This window comes from Cebus imitator, unplaced genomic scaffold (assembly GCF_001604975.1).
Source record: "Cebus imitator isolate Cc_AM_T3 unplaced genomic scaffold, Cebus_imitator-1.0 Scaffold28, whole genome shotgun sequence".
In the NCBI taxonomy this organism is placed as follows: Eukaryota; Metazoa; Chordata; class Mammalia; order Primates; family Cebidae; genus Cebus; species Cebus imitator.
The window spans coordinates 5104577-5130561 of NW_016107343.1; the positions used below are offsets into that span (position 1 = coordinate 5104577).

At 49.1% G+C, this 25985-nt stretch overlaps 1 protein-coding gene across 23 annotated transcripts in view; it reads left to right on the plus strand.

The window, feature by feature from the left end:
• The window catches only part of CEP164 (centrosomal protein 164), a 91317-nt gene extending 65538 nt beyond the window's left edge, over positions 1-25779 (plus strand). For 15 of the 23 annotated variants that reach the window (XM_037736663.1, XM_037736670.1, XM_037736661.1 and 12 more), the window contains 19 exons: positions 886-1095; positions 4326-4457; positions 4547-4763; positions 5781-5858; positions 5953-6186; positions 6567-6689; positions 7874-8017; positions 8435-8518; positions 8636-8704; positions 9058-9233; positions 9574-9700; positions 10047-10108; positions 10588-10810; positions 20518-20625; positions 21493-21607; positions 22207-22554; positions 23408-23474; positions 24325-24447; positions 24574-25779. In XM_037736663.1, the coding sequence (XP_037592591.1) occupies positions 886-1095; positions 4326-4457; positions 4547-4763; positions 5781-5858; positions 5953-6186; positions 6567-6689; positions 7874-8017; positions 8435-8518; positions 8636-8704; positions 9058-9233; positions 9574-9700; positions 10047-10108; positions 10588-10810; positions 20518-20625; positions 21493-21607; positions 22207-22554; positions 23408-23474; positions 24325-24447; positions 24574-24670 (2737 nt within the window). In that variant the 3' untranslated portion in view covers positions 24671-25779. Of the gene's footprint in view, positions 1-885; positions 1096-4325; positions 4458-4546; positions 4764-5780; positions 5859-5952; positions 6187-6566; positions 6690-7873; positions 8018-8434; positions 8519-8635; positions 8705-9057; positions 9234-9573; positions 9701-10046; positions 10109-10587; positions 10811-20517; positions 20626-21492; positions 21608-22206; positions 22555-23407; positions 23475-24324; positions 24448-24569 lie in introns of all 23 variants that reach the window. The other 8 variants (XM_037736675.1, XM_037736677.1, XM_017523366.2 and 5 more) reach the window with 6 other exon arrangements.
• Positions 25780-25985: the final 206 nt, after the last annotated feature.

Here is a 25985-nt window from a genome sequence, read left to right on the forward strand (position 1 = left end):
CTGCCCATGCTTTCACTGCTCAGAATATTGTTGGATTCCTCTTGGAGCATTTCCTTCAAGAACCAGAAAACAAGCAAAATAACAGTCCTTACTACTTCATACACATCTTTTTAATGGATACCATTATTCCTGATTTCACCACCTCCTATGCATCCAGGTTAGCTCTGAATTTCATTTACTCATTTCTAAACATTTAATTAACTTGAAGCAGGTGGAAACATGCCCCCATGGGGAGACAGGGAACGTGGTACTCATGTGCATGCTTGCTACATTTTTTTGGCTTAGGGAAGCATCTCCTTCTGGCCCCCTTGGTGGTATGATAGGGGAGTTTCCTATTCCTGGGCCTTCCTGGACTGTTGTAGTTCTCAGAGCTAGGAGACCTGCTGCTGCTTCTCTTGTGGGCCCATATACATTGGCCACTACTCAGCTTGGGAGGCAGAAAGCAGCCTCTGGGGACTGTTCCCAAATTGCTGGCATGAGCCTTAAGCAGCAGGCAGAGCTCTAGTGGGGAGATGGTAATGGGCTGTGAGCCATTCTAGGAAGGAATCCATTAGGGACAGAGCTTTACTCTCTCCCTGCTGCTGCCAGATCTTGAGCTGAAACTTCATATTTTGATCTTGGACCACAACCCAAGTCTGCTGAGAGCCCGCTGTGGGCCACCCTTCTCCCTAGGCTCTTAGAGCCTTAAATAGCCACAGTGGGGCTTGTCCTATGGAACAGGTGTTCACTGTATCTCTTGCCTGCCCTTGGGTGACCTGACTGACTCCTGATTGTGGGCCCTCCATTAGTATTCCATATGTGATGTTTTATGTCCTTTCAAACCTTGACGCCAGAGGTGGGTGGGTGTTAACACTGTGATGATGTGCCATTCTCCTCCCATGGTAGGCGATCCACAGAGCCTGTGGCACCCCCAGAGCAGCTCTCAGAGGCTGCACTAAAGACTATGGAAGAGGCAGTGGCCCAAGTACTTGAGCAAGACCAGAGGCACCTGCTGGAATTGAAGCAAGAGAAGATGGAACAACTGCGGGAGAAGCTATGCCAAGAAGAGGAAGAGGAGATCCTCCGGCTTCACCAGCAGAAAGAGAGATCTCTCAGGTCCTGCCCTTCCGCTTAGGCACACTCCTGGGGGCCTTTCAGGGATATAAGGAGCTAGGGATACACTCTCAGCCTGGGGACCACTGGGGTGCCCATTGTTCTACCAAGACCAACTAAAGTTGGGAAATTTTACCCAACAATTTTTGCTCATATCTCACTGGTTATACCTAGATGCAGAGAACACTGGGAAATATAGTCCTTTAGCTGACCTCTTTACCCAGTGGAATAAAAACAGGGTTCTGTTTGTAAGGAAGAAAGGGAGAATGGATATTAAGCTGTTAATGAGCCATCTGTCACAGTCCCAGGATGGGAAAGACACTACAAAAAGGTGTTAACATATTTCATTTTCTTGGCAATTAAACTAAAGGCTAAGTCTTGTCCTCTTGTATAGAACATCCAAAAGTGGTAGAAAATTGTTATTTTTAGATGATACCTAGCAAAGTACATATAAAATGTTTATGCTTAATTTAGAGAAAATAAAACAGAAAACCAACATACAAGTACTGGGAAGGTCGGAGCAATCTCTCATGAGCCCAACACAGGAACCGCTGACCCAGGATCTGTCCTTGTATCACTTCCTTGTGGGTCTTCCACCAGGGAGCATCCCAAAGAACAGACACCTCTGCCCCCTTAGCCTCCTCCTCTTCCAGCCAACTGAGAATTGGGGCAGGGGCCCACCCAAGCAGGATGTAACTCACCTTAAGGTGCAGCACCTTGGAGGAAATCCTGGCGGTGTGTTGCCATCATCCCACCAGTCTCCTCCCCTCTTCCTGGTTTCCCTGAGCTTGGCAGACTGTGCTTTTCATCCCTCTCCTAAGGCCCCTGACTCCAGAGGCCCTCTTAGGTTGTAGGGAAGACTGGTATGCCAAAAGTGTCTTGATTTATGGCCTGGAACACAGTAGTTGCTGAACAAATGGTAGCAATTGCTTTTATTTTCAGTCAAAATCAATGCGTATTCAGGCAGTCTTAACTAAGTGATTTCTCTGTGGACAGTGCCTTGCCTGGCTTTCTTCAAAATAGTTTATCACCAGAACCTGTTTCTGTGTATGCCCAAGCCTTTCTGAGGAATGGGCTCTCTTTCCCTCTGCCGGGAACTTCCATGTGATAGAAATTTCTGGAATCCACAGCTGATCTTGTAACAAATATTTCTGGAATGAGAAGGCAGGCAGGCTGACCCTTAGTTTCTTTCACTGTAAAATGAAGTGATTGGACTTAAAACCCCTAAAGTCCCTGCCAGCTCTAACATTGTGTTGCTGTGTATAAAATTTAGTCATAGGGCAAAGAGAAAGGGTTTCTGGGGAATCTAGAAGGAAGGATTTTTACTTAATTCAAATTTCCTCTCTTAATGGAAGAAAGTCATGGTATCTTGAAATAGAAAAGAATCCTAAGTCTTTTTTTGGCTTTAGAATTTGGTGCAGAAGCTTTTCAAAGGGTTTGTTTTCCAAATCATGGCTTCCTGGGCTAGAATTCTCTGAGTTCACAGCATACATCCCCTGGTCATGTGGGGCTGTGAGAGGAGTTACCTGAAAAGGATGTGGTTTGTGTAAGGAGGGGGATGTCTGCTTAGGAAGTGGCCACTGTTGTTGGTCTATGAATAAGAAAACCTTTCATAGATATCACGGCTTGCTTATAGTTTGGGGCTGGGTGATGCTGTTCAAATTCAGTTAATCTTTTAAGCATCTACTTTATGTCAGCTACTATGTGTGGTACCTGGGATAGAACAGATTTTAAGAGAAGATTCTTTTTCTTGAGAAACCCAGACTTGCAAGGAAAACAGAGATACAGAAGATGAATCATGATGCCATGTGATGCACGGTGCAGAGTAGCATGGGATAAGAAAGATCCACATGTAAACTGGGCTGGGCATGGTGGCTCATGCCTGTAGTCCCAGCTACTTGGGAGGCTGAGGCAGGGGAATCACTTGAACCCAGGACGCAGAGGTTGCAGGGAGCCGAGATTGTGCCACTACACTTCAGCCTGGCGACAGAGTAAGACTCTGTCTCAAAAAAAAAAAAAAAAAAAAAGAGGAAAACAGGACCACATGTAAAGTGATGGGAACAGAATTGATAAGCTTGGAGGGAGTTGGAAAGACTTCCCAGAGAGGGAGCTGGGTGTTGAGCAATGAATATTGGTTTGCCAGATAGAAAAGGGAATTCTTGGCAGGGGAACTAGCAAGAACAAAGGCGAAGAGGCAAGGAGGAGTGTGGTAGAATGGAGGGATGGTGATTCAGCTGATATGCCTAGAACAGAGTCTTGTCAGAGTAAAAGAATGTGGAATCAATTTGGCATCTATAGCTATCCTTGAGTGAGTGCCATGCGGAGGTGAAGGTGTTGACTGAGGGGAGCCTTTGGAAGAAGTGCTGTACTGAAACACAGAAGCCCTGTAGTTTGATCTTTTTTTTTTTTCTTTTTTGGAGACATAGTGTTGCTCTGTTGCCCAGGTTGGAGTGCGATGCAGTGGTGTGATCTCTGCTCCCTGCAATCTCTGCCTCCCAGGTTCCAGCAATTCTGTCTCAGCCTCTTAAGTAGCTGGGACTACAGGTGTGTGTCACCACGCCTGGCTAATTTTTGTATTTTTAGTAGAGATGGGGTTTTGCCATTATGGCCAGGCTGGTCTCAAACTCCTGACCTCAGGTGATCCACCTGCCTCAGCCTCCTAAAATTCTGGGATTACAGGCGTGAGCCACTGCACCCAGCCAGTAGATTGCTTCTTGAAGCAAAGGGGAGTTCATGGTCTCCTTGTGATCCTGGGGGGTATTATGAGAGACAGCCATGGACCCAGAGGCCGAGGTTAGACTCATCTTTAAGATTTAGGAAGCTTTGACTGGGCGCAGTGGCTCATGACTCTAATCTCAGTGTTTTGGGAGGCTGAAGCCAAAGGATCACCTGAGCCCAGGAGTTCGAGACCAGCCTGGGCAACACAGCGAGACTCCATCTCAACAGTTAGCTGGGTTTGGTGGTGCATGCCTATGGTCCTAACTATATGCGAGGCTGAGGCAAGAGGCTTGCTTAAGCCCAGGAGTTTAAGGTTGCAGTAAGCCATGATCCCATCACTGCATTCCAGCCTGGACAACAGAGCAAGAACCTGTCTCCAAAAAGGAAAAAAAAAAAGATTTAGGAAGTTTCTTAGGCAGGCAGCAGGGCTATTGGAGGTTGAGAGCCAGAGGTTATGAATAGAAGAAAGACGTTTGTGGTTTCTCTGACAACCTAGCCTTTCCTTTCCATCTCAGTTCCTTGAAGGAGCAGCTGCAGAAAGCCACTGAGGAGGAGGAGGCCCGGATGAGAGAGGAAGAAAGCCAGAGGTTATCCCGGCTCCGAGCCCAGGTCCAGTCCAGTGCACAAGCAGATGAGGACCACATCAGGTAAGTGTGTGCTTACCTGTGAGCTGCCCAGCCCCACGGAGGGGACCTAGGATGCCCAGGCCCATCCCCATTCCACTCTTTCCACCCAGGGCTGAGCAAGAGGCTTCCCTGCAGAAGCTGAGAGAAGAGTTGGAGTCTCAACAGCAGGCTGAGAGGGCCAGCTTGGAAGAGAAAAACAGGCAAATGCTGGAGCGGCTCAAGGAAGAGATGGAGGCTTTGGAGAAGAGCGAGCAGGCTGCTCTGAACACTGTAAAGGAGAAGGCTCTGCAGCAGCTGAGGGAGCAGCTGGAAGGAGAGAGGAAAGAAGTGAGCCAGTGAAGTGGGGACCTCACCCTCTGACATGTGTCTGGGCTGCCTGAGGAGGGACTGAGTGCACAGGGAGAGGAAGGGCAAGCCTTGGGTGGGCGTGCAGGTTGGGGAGCCGGGCAGAGAGTAGGTCTCTCACGGACAGGCATGGGAAATGACAAGCTGACCGTCTGAGCCCATTACTCCTTATAGACTGAATCAGCTCAGGGGAGGAGCTTGCCCTGCTCACCGTGGCAGGGCAAAGGATGCAGCAGGTGTCCCGAGGCCCCTCCAGGGTCAGGCTGGATGGCAGTGGTGGCTGGAGGTTGTCAAGCAGGGAGCCATCAGAGACTTGAGGGGGAGTGTCGTGTGGATTTGAGGAAGTTAACCACTTCAGTCAGACCAGAGGTTTTGAGACAAAAGCACGCTCTCCCTCCCTGTCTCTGAGGGGCAGCTGCAAGGGCCTCACTCCCCATTTTCCTCTCCTTTCTTAGGATCAGTGGCTGGCAGCAGAGCAGGGATTTTTTCTTTGTCCGTACTCTCTCTACTCCAGTCACATGGAGCCTCTGAAGGTTTTAGCACAGTCTCTGAGCACTTGCAGTACAGTGGAGTTCCCCATTCTTGCTGTAGATTTTCCCCATGTCTAATAGCTGAAGCTTTGCACCTCACCAAAATAAAAAGAAAGTTCTACATGGCCTGACTTAATGATAGCATCTAACTTGGCCCCCTGGCTTTGATCTTATTTAGCAGCATAATTGCCATCTGTGGACCTGTGGCCTAGTCCAAAGGCAGAGGGTGGGAGCAGAGAGCGGAAACTTACTAAAATGCCCCTCTCCTCTGGCCTTCATGTTCCGTTCATTTGCCAGTTGTAGACTTCAGGGGCTGAGTTGTTTCAGGGGAGCAAAGATGTGCTGTGCTTCCTTGTGCTTCCCCTTGGCCCTGATCTCGAGGGGTTAGGGGTCAGTAGTCTTCCTGGTTCTGCCTCTTGCCGTGGTCAGTGCCTGGCCGGCTTCCCTCAGTCCCTTTGCTCCTCCCCAGGCGGTAGCAAGGTTGGAGAAGGAGCACAGTGCTGAGCTGGAGCGGCTCTGCTCCTTGTTGGAGGCCAAGCACCAGGAGGTGAGATGCAGCATCCTGGGCCCCCTTCATGGCTGGTTAGCAGAACTCAGCCCCATCCCTGGCCACTAGGCAGTGAGCCTCTCTCTCCCTCCAGCCCCTGGGGATGGATGCCAGATCCTCAGAATGCATCCCAGCACAGCAGCTGTATAGTCTCTCTGAGGGTCACACTCCCCTGTGTGTGCGGGGGCCTCCTCAGGTGGTCTCTAGCCTCCAGAAGAAGATAGAGGAAGCTCAACAGAAAGAGGAGACCCAGCTGCAGAAGTGTCTTGGGCAGGCGGAGCACAGAGTTCACCAGAAGGCTTATCACATGATTGAGTATGAGCAAGAGGTGAGTACTGCTCTTTGTCTTCCACATTTGTGTGCACCTGTTGTGTTGTGGACTCTCTTACGGTCTACTGAGCCGCCCTAGCCTCAGTGGCCCCCAGTTTGCTTTGGATGGCTCAGCTGGGGTTAGCACTTCTGGTTCCATTTTTATGCCTTGGTTCCCTTGAAGCCAGGTACTCTTCCAGTCTGATGCCCCTATATAATGTGGGGAGGGGGGTGTTGAGGGTATGGCTGTGTGCTGACCGTGGTGTCATGGCTGTGTGATGTCCATGTGTTGTGTATGTTGGGAGAGATTGGGGAAATGTGTGTACGACCCTCAGCACCAGCCCCAAGTGCTGGTTCACCTCGGTTCTGCATGCTACATCCCTGCCATCTCCCCTGCAGCTCAGCAGTCTTCTGCGAGAGAAGCGCCAGGAAGTGGAAGGGGAGCACGAGAGGAGGCTGGACAAGATGAAGGAGGAGCACCGCCAAGTGATGGCTAAGGCCAGAGAGCAGTATGAAGCTGAGGTAGCTTGGCCACATCCCCTGTGCGCCTGCACACACGTATGTACACATACACATGCATGCACACGCACACACACCTTGGTGTCCTTCCCACCTGGCTGTGGGGGAGTGGAGAGGGATGAACTATGGTCAGGGATTGTGGGAGCTTTTCTTCCCTGGTACCCTGTCACAATGAGGTTTTCTGCCTTTTTTATTAAAACATGAGAAAAACCTCCACCTAATGAGGGGCAATTCCTCTTTTATCAGGCAGGCTACTCTTTCTACTGATGCTAAAAAGAACCCCCATACACTGAGCTTGTACTGTGTGCCAGGAACTGTTCTGAGCTCTTTATCTATTTCAACTCATTTAGTCCTCACACCATCCTTAGGCAGGATCTATCATTATCTCCCTTTTAAAGATGAGGACACTGAGACTTGGAGAGTTTAAGTAGCTTCCCAAGATCACAACCAGCTAATAAGTAGAAGAGCTAGGATTCAAGACCAGGCCATTCGACTCCAAAGCCTTCAGTTTCCTCCCTGCAACACCACATTACCAGGGTTCCTCAGCATCTCAGGACACCAAGAAATAGACTGGCAAGAGCCAAATCATACTGAAATTCTCCCCATTTTAAGCCTTTGGCCTTAAGGTAGGACAGTACGGCGACTTGAGTGGACCCAAGCTGGCCTGGCGTGCTCATATTGAGGGTGAACAGTGGGTGGGTAGAGGGTGGCTGTCTGTAGCCCACAGCTGGGCCCCTGAAGGGCATTAACGCTACTACTCCAGTAACTGGAACCAATATCCCAGACTCTAGTATCTTTCCCAGGGCAGAAATAGCTGTCTTGTGATGAAATTTACCACATCCCTTTCCCAACCAATTATGACCTTGCTGAAGAATATTGATAGTTTATCAGTGACCTCTCGTTCCTTAAGGAGGAAAAGTTGTATGTTGTGGAGCCATAGGAGAGCCAGAGAGGGATTCCGTCATGGTGTCTGGCCAGCCTCTGCTTCAGCTGTAGAGGGCTGCAGGCTTGCTGGGGCCAGGGCTGGTGACGTACTTGTAGCCCTTCCCTTCTCCAAGAGCTGGCTTTCGGGAGCTGACGGTGTCCCTGATCTTACTGATTCAAGGCTGCAGGGCTGGGGGAGCTGTGATTTTTGTGGTGGAAGGGGCTGCTACAGTTTCCCACTGGTGGGCCCCCACTCCTTGCAGGAGAGAAAGCAGCGGGCTGAGCTCCTGGGGCACCTGACAGGAGAGCTGGAGCGCCTACAGAGGGCCCATGAGCGAGAACTGGAGACCGTGAGGCAGGAGCAACACAAGCGTCTTGAGGACTTGCGGCGCCGGCACAGGGAGCAGGTGAGGGGCTTGGGGCAGGGCGAGCCCACTGTGACCCCTCTATGCACAGCAGGAGGGTACTGGGAGCAAGCGCCGTGGCCCCAGTAGGATGGAGCCTGACAGCTTCTGGAGTGGGAGTCTCGCACTGGCCATCCTCAAGCTGGGGCATACTTGCTCCTTTGTTTTCTGTGCCAGGGAACATAGAACTAGAGGTGAGCCCCTGTAAGGCATTGTGGTTGACACCTTCGTGTCTCCTTGCCCCAGCAGGAAATAAACAAGGTGTGGTGCCTTCCTGAGAGGCTGCAGGGGCACACAGGGAGGAAGGCTGAGCCCAGAGTCGAGGTTGCAGTGTGGCATGGTGGGTTCTGGAACCCCCTCCTGCCCCTCAGCTAATGCCTTACACTCTTTCTATGCTTATGTCTTTCTCTTTCTGGGCAGGAAAGGAAGCTCCAAGATTTAGAGATGGAACTTGAAACCAGAGCTAAAGATGTCAAGGCCAGATTGGCTCAGCTGGAAGTCCAGGTGAGGGCTCTGCAGGGGTCCTTGACCTGAGTCATAGCTCCTCTAGCAGAGGACAGGCCCTGCCCCTCAGACCTGGGATCTGCAGTCAGACAGAAAATTCTGTCTCTTTCCTGCAAGGAGGAGACTGCCCGGAGGGAGAAGCAGCAGCTGCTTGATGTACAGAGGCAGGTTGCTCTCAAGAGTGAGGTTTGTCTTCCTCTTTTGTCTTCCCTCCTGTTTTTCCTCCATTTCCTGTCTTTATTCTCCCTGTTCCTCACATTTTGTTCATCTGATCTGTCCAAACTCTGTTGGGCACTGGTATTCCAAACTCTGTTGGCCAGTATTCCACAAATAGTGCCACTCTGTGAATCCCACTTGGGAACCTCAGGGGAGTGGGACTGTGGTGGGACAGGAGCCTGCAGAACTCCTGACCTCAGAGGTAGTGACTTCAGTGACTCTGAGTTCATCCCCAGCCCATCCCCTTCTGTCTTCCCTACCCTCTAGTGCTGCCTGTTCCCTGTGCTGTCTCTGGGTGCCTCTATTTTTCCTTCTGCCCCTAGGAAGCCACAGCCACCCACCAGCACCTGGAGGAGGCACAGAAGGAGCACACCCACCTGTTGCAGTCAAACCAGCAGCTCCGGAAAATTATTGATGAGCTGCAGGCCCGCAAGTTGGAGCTGGAGTCCCAAGTAGATCTGCTGCAGGCCCAGAGCCAGCAACTGCGGAAGCACATCAGGTGGCGTGGGCACCCTTGCTTAGCCCTGCTGGCTGCCTCCTGCCCGCCCTCTGACCTCTGCTGCTTGTGTCATGGCCTAGTTAATAGGGAGAGGTGGAGTCCCAGCTTGGGAGCTAGGCAGAAGAGCCCGTGGCTACTTTTTGTTAGAGAGTTGGGGTTGTTAAGATGCTGTGAAAAGCAGGGGATCCCTGGTGCTATTGTTTGTGCCTCAGCCCTTCCTTAGGGACTTTGACAGATGGGAGTGAGGGGATGGAGATGGTTCTGGCTCACTTCATCAGACCCCGTCTTCACCACCACCCCCCACGGCCCCGCTGCCTCTCACTCCCTTTTCCCTCCACAGCAGCCTGGAGGCTGAAACTCAGAAGAAGCAGCACCTGCTAAGAGAGGTGACAGTTGAGGAAAGTAGTGCTGCCCCACAGTTTGAACCAGATCTCCACATTGAGGACCTGAGGAAGTCCCTTGGGACAGTGAGCTGGGGGCTGGGGGCTGGGGCACCAGGAGGGGGTGGGGTACTGGGAGGGGCTAGGCCTCAGGGGAATACTTCCAGAGGGGACGGGTCATCAAGAGGAGTGGAGCCCCAGGAGGGGAGGAGTATAAGGTGGGCCAAGGCATCAGGAGGGGCTGGCTCTGTTCTCATCATCCCCAGCTTCCAGTCATGTCCACCAGTCAGATGATATCTATAAGTAAACAGTGCCTGGCAGCTGGAGAGCCATTTTCTTATCTAGGCCACTGGGAGGGGCTTTGGGGTCTCTCAAGCCTGCAGAGTGTCTGCTTTTGCTATACTCAGTGGACTTTTTTACCATGTGTCCCTAGAACCAGGCCAAAGAGGTATCTTCTTCTCTCTCCCAGAGCAAGGAGGACTTATACTTGGACAGGTGAGTTCCCATAGCCTGTCTTATTTCAGGTTAGGGTACCATGAAGGGGTAAGTGAGTACCTGCATCCTAGAGCTGGGGTGAGCTGAAGTGAGGAGACAGTGATCACCAGTGGGGCTTGGTTCATGGGGAAGGCTATGGAGGATTAAGGAATCTTCTCTGGCAAGCCAAGAAACTGCCTACTGTGACCTTTGACATGGCATTCTCCTGTAGTGGAGAAGCAGATTGCTGGAAGCGTCTGGTCATCAATCTGGAGGCCCTAGGCACAGCCCCTCTCAGAGTCAGGGTGGGGGCACTGTCAGTCCCAGGCACTGCACACTGTGGGTATTGAACAGTGGCATCCCTGCACACACACTGCCCAGCCCCAGCCCAGCAGCTCCAGTTTGTGCTCAGAGGGGGCATCTGGTGGGGAAGTGCCTATGTAACCCAGAGCCGAGTTCTTAGAGGCTTCTATTTTCCTTCTTTAACTCTCCTGCCCCAGCCTGTCCTCCCACAATGTCTGGCACTACCTCTCTGCGGAGGGGGTAGCCCTCCGTAGTGCCAAGGAATTCTTGGTACAGCAGACACGCTCCATGCGGAGGCGGCAGACAGCTCTGAAAGCTGCCCAGCAGCATTGGCGCCGTGAGCTGGCCAGTGCACAGGAGGTGGCCAAAGACCCACCAGACATCAAGGCCCTGGAAGATATGCACAAGAACCTGGAGAAGGTCAGGAGCCTCGGGAAGAGCCTACCAGCCCTGTGCGGGAGGGGATGGGGGAGTCAGCAAAACATTCCTTTGGGCTCCCCTTCAGTTTCTCATTCTCAGGACTCCATGAGAGTGGCCACCTTGGTCCTGGGTCACTTATATTTACATGGTAGTAATGCATAGTGTGCAAACACCTTTTCTAGTAGTAAATCATTTGAACCTCACGATAACTATATTAGTCTGTTTTCATGCTGCTGATAAAGACATGCCTGAGACTGGGAAGAAAAAGAGGTTTAATTGGACTTACAGTTTCTCATGTCTGGGGAGGCCTCAGAATCATGGCAGGAGGCGAAAGGCACTTCTTACATGGTGGTGGCATGAGAAAGAAGCAAAAGCAGAAACCCATGATAAACCTATCAGGATCTCGTAAGACTTATTCACTATCATGAGAACAGCATGGGGGAAATAGCCCCCATAATTCAGATTATCTCCCACCAGGTCCCTCCCACAACATGTGGGAATTATGGGAGTACAAGATGAAATTTGGGTAGAGATACAGAGCCAAAGCATATCATCCCACCTCTGGCCCCTCCAAATCTCACGTCCTCACATTTCAAAACAAATCATGCCTTCCCAACAGTCCCCCAAAGTTTTAATTCATTTCAGCATTAACCCAAAAGTCCACAGTCCAAAGTCTCATCTGAGACAAGGCTAGTCCCTTCTGACTGTGAGCCTGTAAAATCAAAAGCTGGTTACTTCCTAGATACAGTGGGAATATAGGCATTGGGTAAATACAGCCATCCCAAATGGGAGAAATTGGCCAAAACAAAGGGGTTATAGGGCCCATGTAAGTCTGAAATCCAGTGGGGCAGTCAAATTTGAAAGCTCCAAAATGATCTCGTTTGACTCTGTCTCTCACATCCAAGTCATGCTGATGCAAGAGGTATGTTCTCGTAGTCTTGGACAGTTCCGCCCCTGTGGCTTTGCAGGGCATAACACCGCTCCTGGCCGCTTTCACAGGCTGGTAATGAGTGTCTGTAGCTTTTTGAGGTGCACAGTGAAAGCTGTTGATGGATCTACCATTCTGGGGTCTGGTGGATGGTGGCCCTCTTCTCACAACTCCACTAGGTGGTACCCCAGTAGGGACTCTGTGTAGAGGCTCCAACCCCACATTTCCCTTCTGCAATGCTCTAGCACAGGTTCTCCGTGAGGGCCCCACCCCTGCAGCAAACTTTTGCCTGGGTATCCATGTGTTTCAGTATGTCTTCTGAAATCTAGGTGGAGGCTCCCAAACCTCAATTATTGACTTCTTTGCATCCATAGGCTCAACACCATGTGGAAGCTGCTAAGGTTTGGGGCTTGCACCCTCTGAAACCATGGGCTGAGCTGTACCTTGCCCCCTTTTAACAATGGTTAGAGTGGCTGGGACACAGGGCACTAAATCCCTGTGCTGCACACAGGTTGGGGACCCTGGGCCTGGCCCACAAAACCATTTTTTTCTCCTAGGCCTCTGGGTTTGTGATGGGAGGGGCTGCCATGAAGACCTATGACATGTCCTGGAGACATTTTCCCCATTGTCTTGGGGATTAACATTCGGCTCCTTGTTACTTATGTAAATTTCTGCAACCTGCTTGAATTTCTCCTCAAAAAATGGGCTGGTCTTCCTTCCCTTTCCTCCCCTTTCCTCCCCTCTCCTCCCCTTTCTCCCCTTTCTCCCCTTTCCTCCCCTCCCCTCCCTTCCCCTTGTCTTTTCTCTTCTTTTTTCTTCTCCTTTCTTTCTTTCCTTTTCTTTTACTCTAAGTTCTGGCATACATGTGCAGAATGTGCAGGTTTGTGACACAGGTATACACATGCCATGATGGTTTGCTATACACATGCCATGGTGCTTTGCTATACACATGCCATGGTGGTTTGCTACACCCATCAACCCATCATCTACATTATGTATTTCTCTTAATGCTATCTCTCCCCAGCCCCTCCCACCCCCACAACAGGCCCCATTGTGTGATGTTCCCCTCCCTCTGTCTGTGTGTTCTCATTGTTCAGCTCCCACTTATGAGTGAGAACATGTGGTGTTTGGTTTTCTGTTCTTGTGTTAGTTTGCTGAGAATGATGGTTTCCAGCTTCATCCTTTTTTATGGTTGCATAGTATTCCATGGTTTATATATGCCACATTTTCTTTATCTAGTCTATCATTGATGGGCTTTTGGGTTGGTTCCAAGTCTTTGCTATTCTGAATAGTGCTGCAATAAAGATACGTGTGTATGTGTCTTTATAGTAGAATGGTTTATAATCCTTTGGATATATACCCAGTAATGGGATTGCTGGGTCAAATGGTATTTCTGGTTCTAGATCCTTGAGGAATCACCACATCGTCTTCCATAATGGTTGACTAATTTACCTTCCCACCAACAGTATAAAAGTGTTTCTATTTTTCCACATCCTCTTCAGCATCTGTTGTTTCCTGACTTTTTAATGATCAACATACTAACTGACGTGAGATGGTAGCTCATTGTGGTTTTGATTTACATTTCTCTAATGACCAGTGATGAGGTTTTTTTCATGTTTGTTGGCCGCATAAAGGTCTTTTGAGAAGTGTCTGTTCATATCCTTTGCCCACTTTTTGATGTTTTGTTTTTTTTTTCTTGTAAATTTAAGTTCCTTGTAGATTCTGGTTATTAGCCCTTTGTCAGATGGATAGATTGCAGAAATTTTATCCCTTTCTGTAGCTTGCCTGTTCACTCTGATGATAGTTTCTTTTTCTGCTAATTAGATCCTATTTGTCACTTTTGGCTTTTGTTGCCATTGCTTTTGGTGTTTTAGTCATGAAGTCTTTGCCCATGCCTATGTCCTGAATCTAGGTTTTCTCCTAGGGTTTTTTATGGTTTTAGGTCTTATGTTTGAGATATGTTCCATCAATACCTAGTTTATTGAGAGTTTTTAGCATGAAGGGGTGTTGAATTTTGTTGAAGGCCTTCTCTGCATCTATTGAGATAATCATGTGGTTTTTGTCATTGGTTCTGTTTATGTGATGAATTACGTTTATTGATTTGTGTGTGTTGAACCAGCCTTGAATCCCAGGGATGAAGTCAACTTGATCGTGGTGGATAAGCTTTTTGATGTGCTGCTGGATTTGGTTTGCCAGTTTTTTACTGAGTATTTTCACATCGATGCTCTTCTGGGATACTGGCTTGAAATTTCCTTTTTTTTTGTTGTGTCTCTGCCAGGTTTTGGTATCAGGATGATGCTGACCTTATAAAATGAGTTAGGGAGGAGTCCCTTTTTTGATATTGTTTGGAATAGTTTCAGAAGGAATGGTACCAGCTCCTCTTTGTATGGCTGGTAGAATTTGGCTGTGAATCTGTCTGGTCCTGGGCTTTTTTGGGTGGGTAGGCTATTAATTACTGCCTCAATTCCAGAACTTGTTATTGGTCTATTCAGGAATTTGACTTCTTCCTGGTTTAGTCTTGGGAGGGTATATGTGTCCAGGAATTCATCCATTTCTTCTAGATTATCTAGTTTATTTACATACAGAGGTTTATAGTATTCTCTGATGGTAGTTTGTATTTCTGTGGGATCAGTGGTGATATCCCCTTTATCATTTTTTATTGTCTATTTGATTCTGCTCTTTTTTCTTCTTTCTTAGTCTGGCTAGCAGTCTACCTATTTTGTTAGTCTTTTCAAAGAACCAGGTCCTGGATTAATTGATATTTTTGAAGGGTTTTTCATGTCTGTATCTCCTTCAGTTCTGCTCTGATCTTATTTATTGTGTTATGCTAGCTTTTGAATTTGTTTGCTCTTGCTTCTCTAGTTCTTTTAATTGTGATGTTAGGGTGTCAATTTTAGATCTTTCCTGCTTTCTCCTGTGGGCATTTAGTGCTATAAATTTCCCTCTAAACACTGCTTTAGCTGTGTTCCCAGAGATTCTGGTACATTGTGTCTTTGTTCTCATTGGTTTCTGTCAGAGTCTGACCCGCAGACCCTGACTCAGTGATGAATGAACAAATTCACTTAAACACAAATCTCCAGTGAAAGAGTGGGCTGGGGGTCCATGGCCACTCACAGACACTCCTGAGAGAGATAGCAGTCATGGCCCCAACCATTTGGCACTCTTGGCATTTATTCAGTATAGATTTAATAATGGAGGCTCTGAGTCAACACACTTATGGATAATGATTAAAGGCTGGGTTCCAAGGCCTAAAGCAAACACCGTTTGCAAGTGATAAATCTGGTCGCCCTCCCGCCGAGAGAGCCATCTAGTCTGCAAAAGATTAAAGGTAGTTTTAGGACCACATGAGTAAACAAGTTATTGAGATAAACTCCCACACGTTCCCTAGTTATTTGCATTTCTTTATCAGTTGAAGGTAAAGGGGATTAGGCTGCCCTCAGCTGAAACTTCTACTGAAACCATATAAATTTCTCAGCCTTCCAAGAAGGTTTGTGACTATATTCTATAATTTTACTGCCTTTCCAGCCATCCTGACTGAACCCCCAAGGTTTTAAAGAACTTATTTTTTTCTGCCTTAATTTTGTTATTTACCCAGTAGTCATTCAGAGGCAGGTTGTTCAGTTTCCGTTTAGTTGTGTGGTTTTGAGTGAGTTTCTTAATCCTCAGTTCTAATTTGATTGCATTGTGGTCTGAGAGACTGTTATGATTTCCATTCTTTTGCATTTGCAAAAGAATGCAAGTGTTTTACTTCCAGTTAGATGGTCAATTTTAGAATAAGTGCAATGTGGTGCTGAGAAGAATGTATATTCTGTTGACTTGGGGTGGATATCAATAACTGTTTATAATGTACAAGGCAGTAGTAATAGTCTTATTTTCCTGTCTATTAGGTCCACTTGGTCCAGAGCTGAGTTCAAGTCCTGAATATCCTTGCTAATTTTCTGTCTTATTGATCTGTCTAATATTGATAGTGGAGTGTTAAAGTCTCCCACTATGATTGTGTGGGAGTCTAAGTCTCTTTGTAAGTCTCTAAGAACTTGCTTTATGAATCTGGGTGCTCCTGTATTGGGTGCATATATATTTATCATAGTTAGCTCTTGTTGCATCGATCCCTCTACCATTATGTAAATGCCCTCCTTTGTCTTTTTTGATCTTTGTTGGTTTAAAGTCTGTTTTATCAGAGATTAGGATTGCAGTCCCTGGTTGTTTTTTTCTTTTTTTTTGCTTTCCATTTGCTTGGTAAATATTCCTCCATCCCCTTATTTTGAGCCTGTGTGTGTCTTTGCATGTGAGATGGGTCTCCTGAATACAGCACACTGATGGGTCTTGACTCTTTATCCTTTTTGCCAGTCTGTGTCTTTTAATTGGGGCATTTAGCTTGTTTACATTTAAGGTTAATATTGCTATGAGTGAATTTGATCCTGTAATTATGATGCTAGCTGGTTATTTTGCCCATTAGTTGATGCAGCTTCTTCATAGTGTCAATGGTCTTTACAATTTGGTACGTTTTTGCAGTGGCTGGTACCGGTTTTTCCTTTCCATGTTTAGTGCTTCCTTCAGGAGTTCTTGTAAGACAGGCCTAGTGGTGACAAACTCTGTCAGCATTTGCTTGTCTGTAAAGGATTTTATTTCTCCTTCGCTTGTGAAGTGTAGTTTGTCTGGATATGAAATTCTGGGTTGAAAATTCTTTTCTTTAAGAATGTTGAATATTGGCTCTCCCCCCTTCTGGCTTGTAGGTTTTCTGCAGAGAGATCCGCTGTTAGTCTGATGGGCTTCCCTATTTGGGTAACCTGACCTTTCTCTCTGGCTGCCCTTAACATTTTTTCCTTCATTTCGACCTTGGTGAATCTGAGGATTATGTGTCTTGAGGTGGTTCTTCTTGAGGAGTATCTTTGTGGCGTTCTCTGTATTTCCTGAATTTGAATGTTGGCCTGTCTTGCTAGGTTGGGGAAATTCTCCTGGATAATAAATATCCTGAAGAGGGTTTTCCAACTTGGTTCCATTCTTCCCATCACTTTCAGGTACACCAATCAAATATAGGTTTGGTCTTTTCACATAGTCCCCTATTTCTTGGAGGCTTTGTTCATTCTCTTTCATTCTTTTTTCTCTAATCTTGTCTTCACGCTTTATTTCATTAAGTTGATCTTCAGTCTCTAATATGCTTTCTTCTGTTTGATTGATTTGTCTGTTGATCCTTGTATAATGCTTCACGAAGTCTCGTGCTGTGTTTTTCAGCTCCATTAGGTCATTTATATTCTTCTTGAAACTGGTTATTCTAGTTAGCAATTCCTCTAACCTTTTTTCAAGGTTCTTAGCTTCCTTGCATTGGGTTAGAACATGCCCCCTTTAGCTCGGAGGAGTTTGTTATTACCCACCTTCTGAAGCCTGCTTCTGTCAATTCATCAAACTCATTCTCAGTCCAGTTTTGTTCCCTTGTGGGTAAGGAGTTGTGATGATCCTTTGGAGGAGAAGAGGCATTCTAGTTTTTGGAATTTTCAGCCTTTTTGTTCTAGTTTTTCCTCATCTTTATGGTTTTTGATGTTGGTGACCTTCAGGTGGGGTTTCTGTGTGGATGTCCTTTTGGTTGGTGATGTTGGTCCTATTCCTTTCTGTTTGTTAGTTTTCATCCTAACAGGTCCCTCTGCTGCAGGTCTGCTGGAGTTTGCTGGAGGTCCACTCCAGACCCTGTTTTCCTGGATATCAGCAGCAGAGGCTGCAGAATAGCAAAGATTGCTGCTTATTCCTTCCTCTGGAAGCCTCATCCCAGAGGGGCACCTGCCAGAGGCCAGCCGGAGCTTTCCTATATGAGGTGTCTTGTTGACCCCTGCTGAGAGGTGTCTCCAGTCAAAAGGCACGGGGTTCAGGGACCCACTTGAGGAAGCAGTCTGTCCCTTAGCAGAGCTCAAGTGTTGTGCTGGGACATCCTCTGCTCTCTTCAGAATCGGCAGGCAGGAACATTTAAGTCTGCTGAAGCTGTGCCCACAGCCGCCCCTTCCCCCAGGTGCTCTGTCCCAGGGAGATGGGAGTTTTATCTATAAGCCCCTGACTGGGGCTGCTGCCTTTCTTTCAGAGATGCCCTGCCCAGAGAGGGGGAATCCAGAGAGGCAGTCTGGCTACAGTGGCCTTGCGGCACTGCAGTAGGCTCTGCCCACTTCGAACTTCGAGGGCAGCTTTGTTTACACTGTGAGGGGAAAACTGCCTATTCAAGCCTCAGTAATGGCAGATGCCCCTCCTCCTACCAAGCTCAAGTCCCAGGTCAACTTCAGACTGCTGTGCTGGTAGTGAGAATTTCAAGCCAGTGGATCTTTACTTGCTGGGCTTCATGGGGGTGGGATCTGCTGAGCAAGACCACTTAGCTTTCTGACATCAGCCCCCTTTTCAGGGGGGTGAATGGTTCTGTCTTGTTGGCATTCCAGGTGCCACTGGGGTATGAAAAAAAACTCCTGCTGTTAGTTCGGTGTCTGCCCAAGTAGCTGCTCAGTTTTGTGCTTAAAACCCAGGGCCCTGGTGGCATAGGCATCCGAGGGAATCTTCTGGTCTGTGGGTTATGAAGACTGTGGGAAAAGCATAGTGTTGGGGCCAGAATGCACTGCCCCTCATGGCATGGTCCCTCATGGCTTCCCTTGGCTAGAGGAGGGAGTTCCCTGACCCCTTGCGCTTCCCAGGTGAAGCAACACCCCACTCTGCTTCAGCTCATCCTCCATGGACTGCACCCACTGTCTACCAGTCCCAGTGAGATGAGCTGGGTACCTTAGTTGGAAATGCAGAAATCACCTGCTTTCTGCATTGATCTCGCTGGGAGCTGCAGACCAGAGCTGTTTCTATTTGGCCATCTTGCCAGCCACTCCAGGGTTTTTCTTTTCTACTGCATCATCAGGCTACAAATTTTCTGAACTTTTATACTCTTTCTCTTTTAAAGTGGAATGCTTTTAACAGCATCCAAGTCACCATTTGAGTACTTTGCTGCTTAGAAGTTTCTTCTGCCAGATACCCTAAATCATCTATCTCAAGTTCAAAGATCCACAGATCTCTAGGGCAGTGGCAAAATGCTGCCAGTCTCTTTGCTAAAACATAACGAGTCACTTTTGCTCCAATTCCCAACAAGGTCCTCATCTCCATCTGAGACCACCTCTGCCTGGACCTTATTGTTCACATCACTGTCAGCATTTTTGTCAAAGCCATGCAACAAGTCTCTTGGAGGTTCCAAACTTTCCCACATTTTCCTGTCTTCTTCTGAGCCCACCAAACTATTCCAGCCTCTACCTCTTACCCAGTTCCAAAGTTGCTTCCACATTTTTGGGTATCTTTTCAGTAACACCCCACCCCCGGTACCAATTTACTGTATTAGTCCCTTTTCATGCTGTGGATAAAGGCATGCCTGAAACTGGGAAGAAAAGGAGGTTTAATTTGACTTATAGTTCCACTGGGGAACTGATTCTGGGGAAGCCTCAGAATCATGGCAGGAGGCAAAAGGCACTTCTTACATGGTGGTAGCAAGTAAAAATGAGGAAGAAGCAAATTGGAAACCCCTGATAAACCCATCAGATCTTGTGAGACTTATGCACTATATGAGAACAGTATAGGGGAAATGGTCCCCATGATTCAAATTATCTCCCACCAGGTCCCTCCCAATGCATGGGAATTATGGGAGTACAAGTCAAGATGAGATTTGGGTGGGGACACAGAGCCAAACCATATCAATAAATGTTTATAATGTACAAGGCAGTAGTAATAGTCCCATTTTCCTGGTGAAGAGTATGACTTAGGTTTAGTACTTTCAAACCCAGTGCTTTGCCTTTCCCTCCTGTCACACTAAAGACTTCATTCATGCATGGAAGTCTTTTGAACACATTTAGCCAATGGCTTTGAGTTACTTACCTGCCCCTGCTTCTCTGATAGCCTAATTTGCAATGAGAAGGCAGATACTTCATTATTATTATTAGTTGGGATTAGAGATCTTTGACCAGTTGAGGGTCCTGGCAGAGTGAGCTCTCTTGGATCACCTAGGCCCTTAGAAATCTGATGGTGCTCAGGACTGGTAAGGGGCTCAGGCCCTGATGTCCCCTGTGCCTCGCTTGGGGTCAGCAGAGAGCCAGGGGCCGGAACAGATGAGGGGCAGCTTCCCAGGGTTGTATACATGCTGCCCCAGGCTCTGTCATTGCTCTGCGTAACTCCCCTCAATCATGGTGGTGGTGATGATGAGAGTAATGATAATTGGAGCAGTGATAATCATAACCATTTGTGGCTGATGTGGTGGCTCACACCTGTAATCCCAGTGTTTTGGGAGGCTGAGGCTGGAGGATCACTTGAGTTTGAGGCCAGCCTTGCCAGCATAGCAAGACTTTGTCTCTACAAAAAAGAGAAAATAATAATAATCATTAGCTAGGTGTGGTGGCACACACCTGTAGTCCCAGCTACTAGGAGGCTGAGGTGGGAGGATTGCTGGAGCCCAGGCAGTTGAGGCTGCATTGAGCTGTGATCATGCCACTGCACTCCAGCCTGGGTGACAGTGAGACTTCATCTGTAAAAACAATAATCATAATAATAACCATTTAGTTAACAGTAACCATTAGAGAGTTTTTAAGGTGTGGGCATGGTGTTAAGCATGTAACATACTGTCTTTTTTGTAATTCTCATGACTGTGAAAAGTCACAGTTCTCTTTTCCAGATGAGAAACCAGACTATAGTAATTTGTTCAAGATCACCCAGTCAGCAAATGGCAGGGTTGGAACTCCAGCGTCTGTGTGGGTAGTTATTTCTCCTATTTTCTCCTTGGCTGCAGGAGACCAGGCGCCTGGATGAGATGAAGACGGCCGTGCGGAAAGGCCACAACCTACTGAAGAAGAAAGAGGAGAAGCTGAATCAGCTGGAGTCTTCTCTTTGGGAAGAGGTGCAGCCCCATGGCCACATAGCCCAGTGTGGCCCTGGCCTTCCTCTTCTGTTCTTGGGATTGGGTTGGGTTCTTTGGTCCTACATCAGGGGGAGTTGGGCCTCTAGGGGCCAGGATTGGGCAGTAGGTTTGTCTGCTGGCTGATGACAGTGGCAGTGGCTTCAGTTCTGAGTTTGTTGAAGACACCTGTGGGTTTGGATACCTGTGCTAAACGGTCCTGAGTGTACCTGGAACCTCTTGCTAAAGGTGCCTGAGAAGAGGGCCTAGCCCTTACCCTGTCCTGGTCACTAAGGAGAGGTATGACTAGGGTGACTAGGGTGTCAGGAATGGACACACATGAGAGGTTTTCCTACCTGCCTTGGGACCTTGTGGACTTTCTGCTGGATGTCTGAGGCTTAGATGTAGCAAGGGGAGGCTTAGCTGGAGTCACACTGCAGGGAGAGCTTACTGGGAAGGGAGGTGTGGGTCTGTGTGGTCCTGATGGCACTGTTGCCTATGTCTCAGGCATTTGGGTCATATGTTTAGCCTTGTTTCCCTCCTACCCTGCTGTGAGGCAGCCTGTGTGATTTGCCTCCCCCATGGTGTCTGGTGGAACTCTGAGCTCCAGAAGAGTCTACTCACCAAGTCCTCAGTCCCCACACATCACAAGGGTAACAGCCTATATGCTGCCTTGAATTCATAGCAACAGTGTTGCTAGGAGAACAAGTGGAGATGGCCGTGTTTCACAGGTTTGCATAAGAAAACCAGCTTAGAGACAAAACATACAGAGGAACGTAGCTCAGTGTCCTAGCCACTTCTAGGAAGGAAAGAGGAAGGGTGGAAAGCACGTGGTAGGGGTTGGTCATAACTGCTGCCTCTACCCAGCAGGCCTCAGATGAGGGCAGTCTGGGAGGAGCCCCCACCAAGAAGACGGTAACCTTTGACCTCAGTGACATGGACAGCCTGAGCAGTGAAAGTTCCGAATCTTGTTCCCTGCCTCACAGTGAGTGGTGTGGGCAGCAGAGGAGTGAGTCAGGGAGACATGGGGTGAGGACCATGGTATCCATGGAATGGGAGGAACTTTTGAAATGGAAGAAAGCCTCCTTCCCTCAGCCCTGCAGAGAGAGGCCTCTGTGAGCTGGTGTCTGGACTAGATGCTCAGTCAATGTTGGGAAGGAGCCAGGACATCTAGGTTTGCCAGCACATGGGGCTGAAAGGTCAGGGAAGCTTTCTGAATGCTGCAGAGCACTCTGCAGTGTGGCCCCTGGCCCTGCCCAGGGCCTCCTGGGGAGGGTATTCTCTCTCAGCTGCTCTGGCCTGCATGTGACAGAAGAGCCCTCTCCCCATCCTTCTCTCTGGGGTCCTGGGCCCCTCACCCAGGGCCTTGCCCTGGAAACCTGTTTCTCATGGCCAGCTTCTTACCTGCACTATCTGAAACACAGAAGCTGTGCCATTCCCTGACCCACTCATAAGGCTGAGGGGCTGTTGTCTGGAGAAGCAGGGAGGGGTGGCCAGTAGGGTGCTGCCCTGCCAGCTATGACTGGAGATGGTCCGGGGTCCTGAGCTTGAGTCCTTTGCCACCACCCACCTCTTTTCTTTCAGTTGCCTCAACTCCCAGTCTCACCTTCCGCAATATCTATGGGTTGAGCCACTCCCTCCGGCAGATCAGCAGCCAGCTGAGCAGCGTGCTTAGCATCCTGGACAGCCTCAACTCTCAGTCGCTGCCACCGCTCCTCACCTCAATGCCAGCCCACCTCCCTCCCCGGGCCTCCAAGAGCACCCCCACCACCACCTGCTATGGCTCCCTGGCCAGGTTCTCAGCCTCATCATCCACTACACCCACATCCACCCAGTGGGCCTGGGGTTCAGGGCAGGGTCCCAGGATAACCTCCTCTGTGGCTCAAACAGTGGATGACTTCCTGTTGGAGAAGTGGCGCAAGTATTTTCCATGTAAGCCGCACTCTGGGTGGAGCCTTCCCACATGCCTCCTCCTCCCCTTCCTTCTTTTCTTCTACCCTCTTTCTTCTGCTCCTTTTTTCCTCTTCTGCATCCCTTTGCCCTACCTCTCTGGCCCCAACGTTGCCGTAGTCCATTGCTCCATTGACTCCACCTGTGGGTCCCTGGGGAAGGAGACATTTCGGGTGGCCCTGCAGCCAGAAGTTCTATAGGTCAGGATGGTTTAGATGGAACCTGGCTGACTGGGGGCCTTTATTATGGATTCTGGAGCTCAGCAGAACCTAAAAGATCATGTTGTCATTATCTTAATAGCTACCATCTTGTACAATACATCATGGGCCAAGCAGTTTACATATATTTTTTCATTTAGTTCTTGTAATAATTCTCTGAGGTAGTAATTATTTATCCCGATTTTGTAGATGGGGAAACTGAGTTTCAGAGAGGTTAAGTAGTATGTTCCAGAGTACCCAGTAAGTGAGTAACAAACTCAATTGTGACTCCATGTCTCTATGACTCCAGGATTCTGCTTGGAACCTCTTGGCTGTGTGGCCAATTCTTGCTTCCGAGCCAGGTGGCGTCTGCTGGTCTCAGCCCTGCTGAGGATTATGAAAAGCTGTAAAACACAGGCATTTGAGGGAAAACGAAATATCTTCTTTCTGCCCTAACCCAAATTGAAAAGTAGATTAAGTTTTAAAAATAAGTAGGACCATTCCTGTGTCTCATCTATCTCTGGCCTCCAGCCACCGAACCTTTTCCTTTTGTTGTTTATTCTGGGGAGGCAAGAGGTGCTGGTGGGCAGGGTGGTGGCTGCAGCCCATTTCTGAGCTGTGTCCCCATGCTCTTCCAGCTGGCATCCCGCTGCTCAGCAATAGCCCTGGCCCGCTGGAGAACAGGTTGGGTTACGTGTCTGCCAGGTGAGCCTCCCTGGGAGTGGTTGGGGTGGAACCTCAGTCGAGCTGCTCACTGCGCTTCCCTGGGCCAGTGGACCTCTAAGGGGAGCAGACCTCCTGATCTTACCTCAAGAAATCAGGCAGGGCTCTAGTTCGCAGAGCTGTCGCCACTTGCCTGGGTCTGAGGTGCCCTTTGCAGCCAAGGTCCCAGTGGGGAAGGGCTGGCCTTACCCCGCCAACCCCCTGTGGGGAGGAGACAGCCCCTGGTCAGACCCTGCCCCCACCCCTCCCTCTAGCCCCACCAACCCTGGAGGTCTGGCCTTTGTCTTTGCCCTTGAGCTCTTGTTTGCTTCCTGTGGCTCCCTTCTTCCCCAAGTCCTGCTGAGCAACATCTGGACTGTGAGGGACACCCTGTAGAGGAGACAGACGGGCAATTATTTAAACTGATTATTAATTTTCCATTCATTTTGTTCCTTGCCAAATGTATCCCCCCGCTTAGGCCCCTAACTGTGAAGTACTCCCTACCATTCCTTTGGCCAACTTGAGAGCTGACACCGGCCAAGGATTGAGTTGACAGAGGGGAGCGCTTTGCTGATGAGATTGGCGGGAGCAGGCAGATGTGGGGGCCCAGAGCCTTGTATCAGTAGCACCCAGCAAGGGGGCAGAGGGCATCTACTGCCTTTCCTTTTGGGAACTGTTCTGGAGGGACAGCTGTTTTGAAGCTTTGAATTGCTAGAGGCCTTGGAAAAAACTGCCCTGGTAGCTGAGAGGTAGAGGGAGGAGGCTATAGATGTGATGGCCTCTGTGCATCCTCTGGCACTCCCATCCCCCATGCCTCCTGTCTCCCCACCCATGCTGTCTTCTTCCCTCCCAGTGAGCAGCTCCGGCTCCTACAGCACTCCCATTCCCAAGTCCCTGAGGTGGGCAGCACCACCTTTCAGGGCATAATTGAGGCGAACCGGAGGTGGCTGGACCATATCAAGAATGACCCCAAGTTGTATCCTTTTACCTGGTTCCCTGTGCTTGTGCCCTGAGGGGCTGAGGAGGGTCCTGTTCAGCCTTTGACCCTTTGTGGCCCCTGGCCATGCCCAGTGACTGCAGTTTTCCTTCACCATGTGGCCAGACATCTCTTCTCTTCAGCGCCCAAGCCAACAGCTACTTTGAGCCTCCTGCAGCTGGGCCTGGATGAGCACAACAGAGTGAAGGTGTTCCGATGCTGAGGCCCTGAGCAGGGGCTTGGGGCAGCCTGGCCTCTCCTCCACCCAGACCAAGTGCCTGAGGAGCTGCCTGTGTTCTTCCATCTGAGAAAGCGCTCTCCTGCCACCTTTGCTACTTGCCCCACTCAGGACTTGCAGGAGCCACCAGGGACCAGGGGGTTGAGTGGAACAGTAAAACCACACGCTCTATGACCACATAACCTATCTTGGGCTGAAATGTGTGGACTTGTACGAGCTCCTGTATTGACATGGGAAGATGATGGTGTGTGGTGGCTGCGGGGCATTAGGGCCGGGAGCCCTTTGGGAGGAAGGGAGGTGTTAGAGGAGCTGCCTTCGAGGCTCCGGGAGTCCCATTGGAGCTGGTCGGTTCCTTGGCCCTGCAGCACACTGCTTTTGGCTCCCAGGAAGATTGTGTGTACGGTTCTTAGTTCATCAGGACAAAAACGCCCAGCATGTGTGTACCCTGGGACCCGGTTTCTCTGGGCCCACATCTATCTATAATACCTCAGCCTCAGAGCAGACCCTTTCTTTTTTTTCTTTCTTTTCTTTCTTAATTTTTAAACACCTCCTTTCTTGAGCATTCCATCTCTCTTGACTCTCTCAGGATTGGGCTCAGCTGTCTAGAGCCCTGCTGGAGGGTGCTGGGGGCTGTCCCTCTGCAGGCACTATGCTTTCCTCAGGGCCTATTTTCAGCAGCACCCCTCCTGCTCCCTGGAACCATCCCAGCTAGAGTCTCGGGTCTCAAGCACAGCTTCTCCAGGAGGCCACAAAAGACCGGGCTGGCTTCTGGTCCTCGTGATGGTTTTTATCTTCCTAGGATATGCTGAATAGATTCATGGGTGTTGTTTCCATCGTCTTTTCTACCTGTGCCACCCCTGCCCTGATTCCATGGCTGCCTCTTCTCAGGCAAGCAGGCAGGCGAGGGGCTAGGCTGGTGCCCGGCCCTGGCGGTGAGGGGTTTTGTGCAGTTGGACATGGTGCCGTTGCAGCAGAGTGTCCTGCAGCCCCGCTTCCCATCAGCGGGCTCTTGGGTGGGGGATTTGCAGGGGATGTTCTCTGACGTTTGTCCCATTGTTTAAATAAAATGCACCCCTATTTTCGTTTTTTTTTTTTTTTTTTTTTTTTTTGGAAAGCTGTGGGGTAGCCTTTGTCCCTCTAACAGACAGAAACTAACTTCCGCTGTCCTCCAACTCGTTTCTTGGTCATGGAATACGAAACTAAGATCCAACTTGCTGTTTATCTCCTCAGATGCTTTTTAGGCATCAGCCCACCACACAGAAAACTTCATCGTGTGGCTCATTCTGTGTGCTTTGGGAAT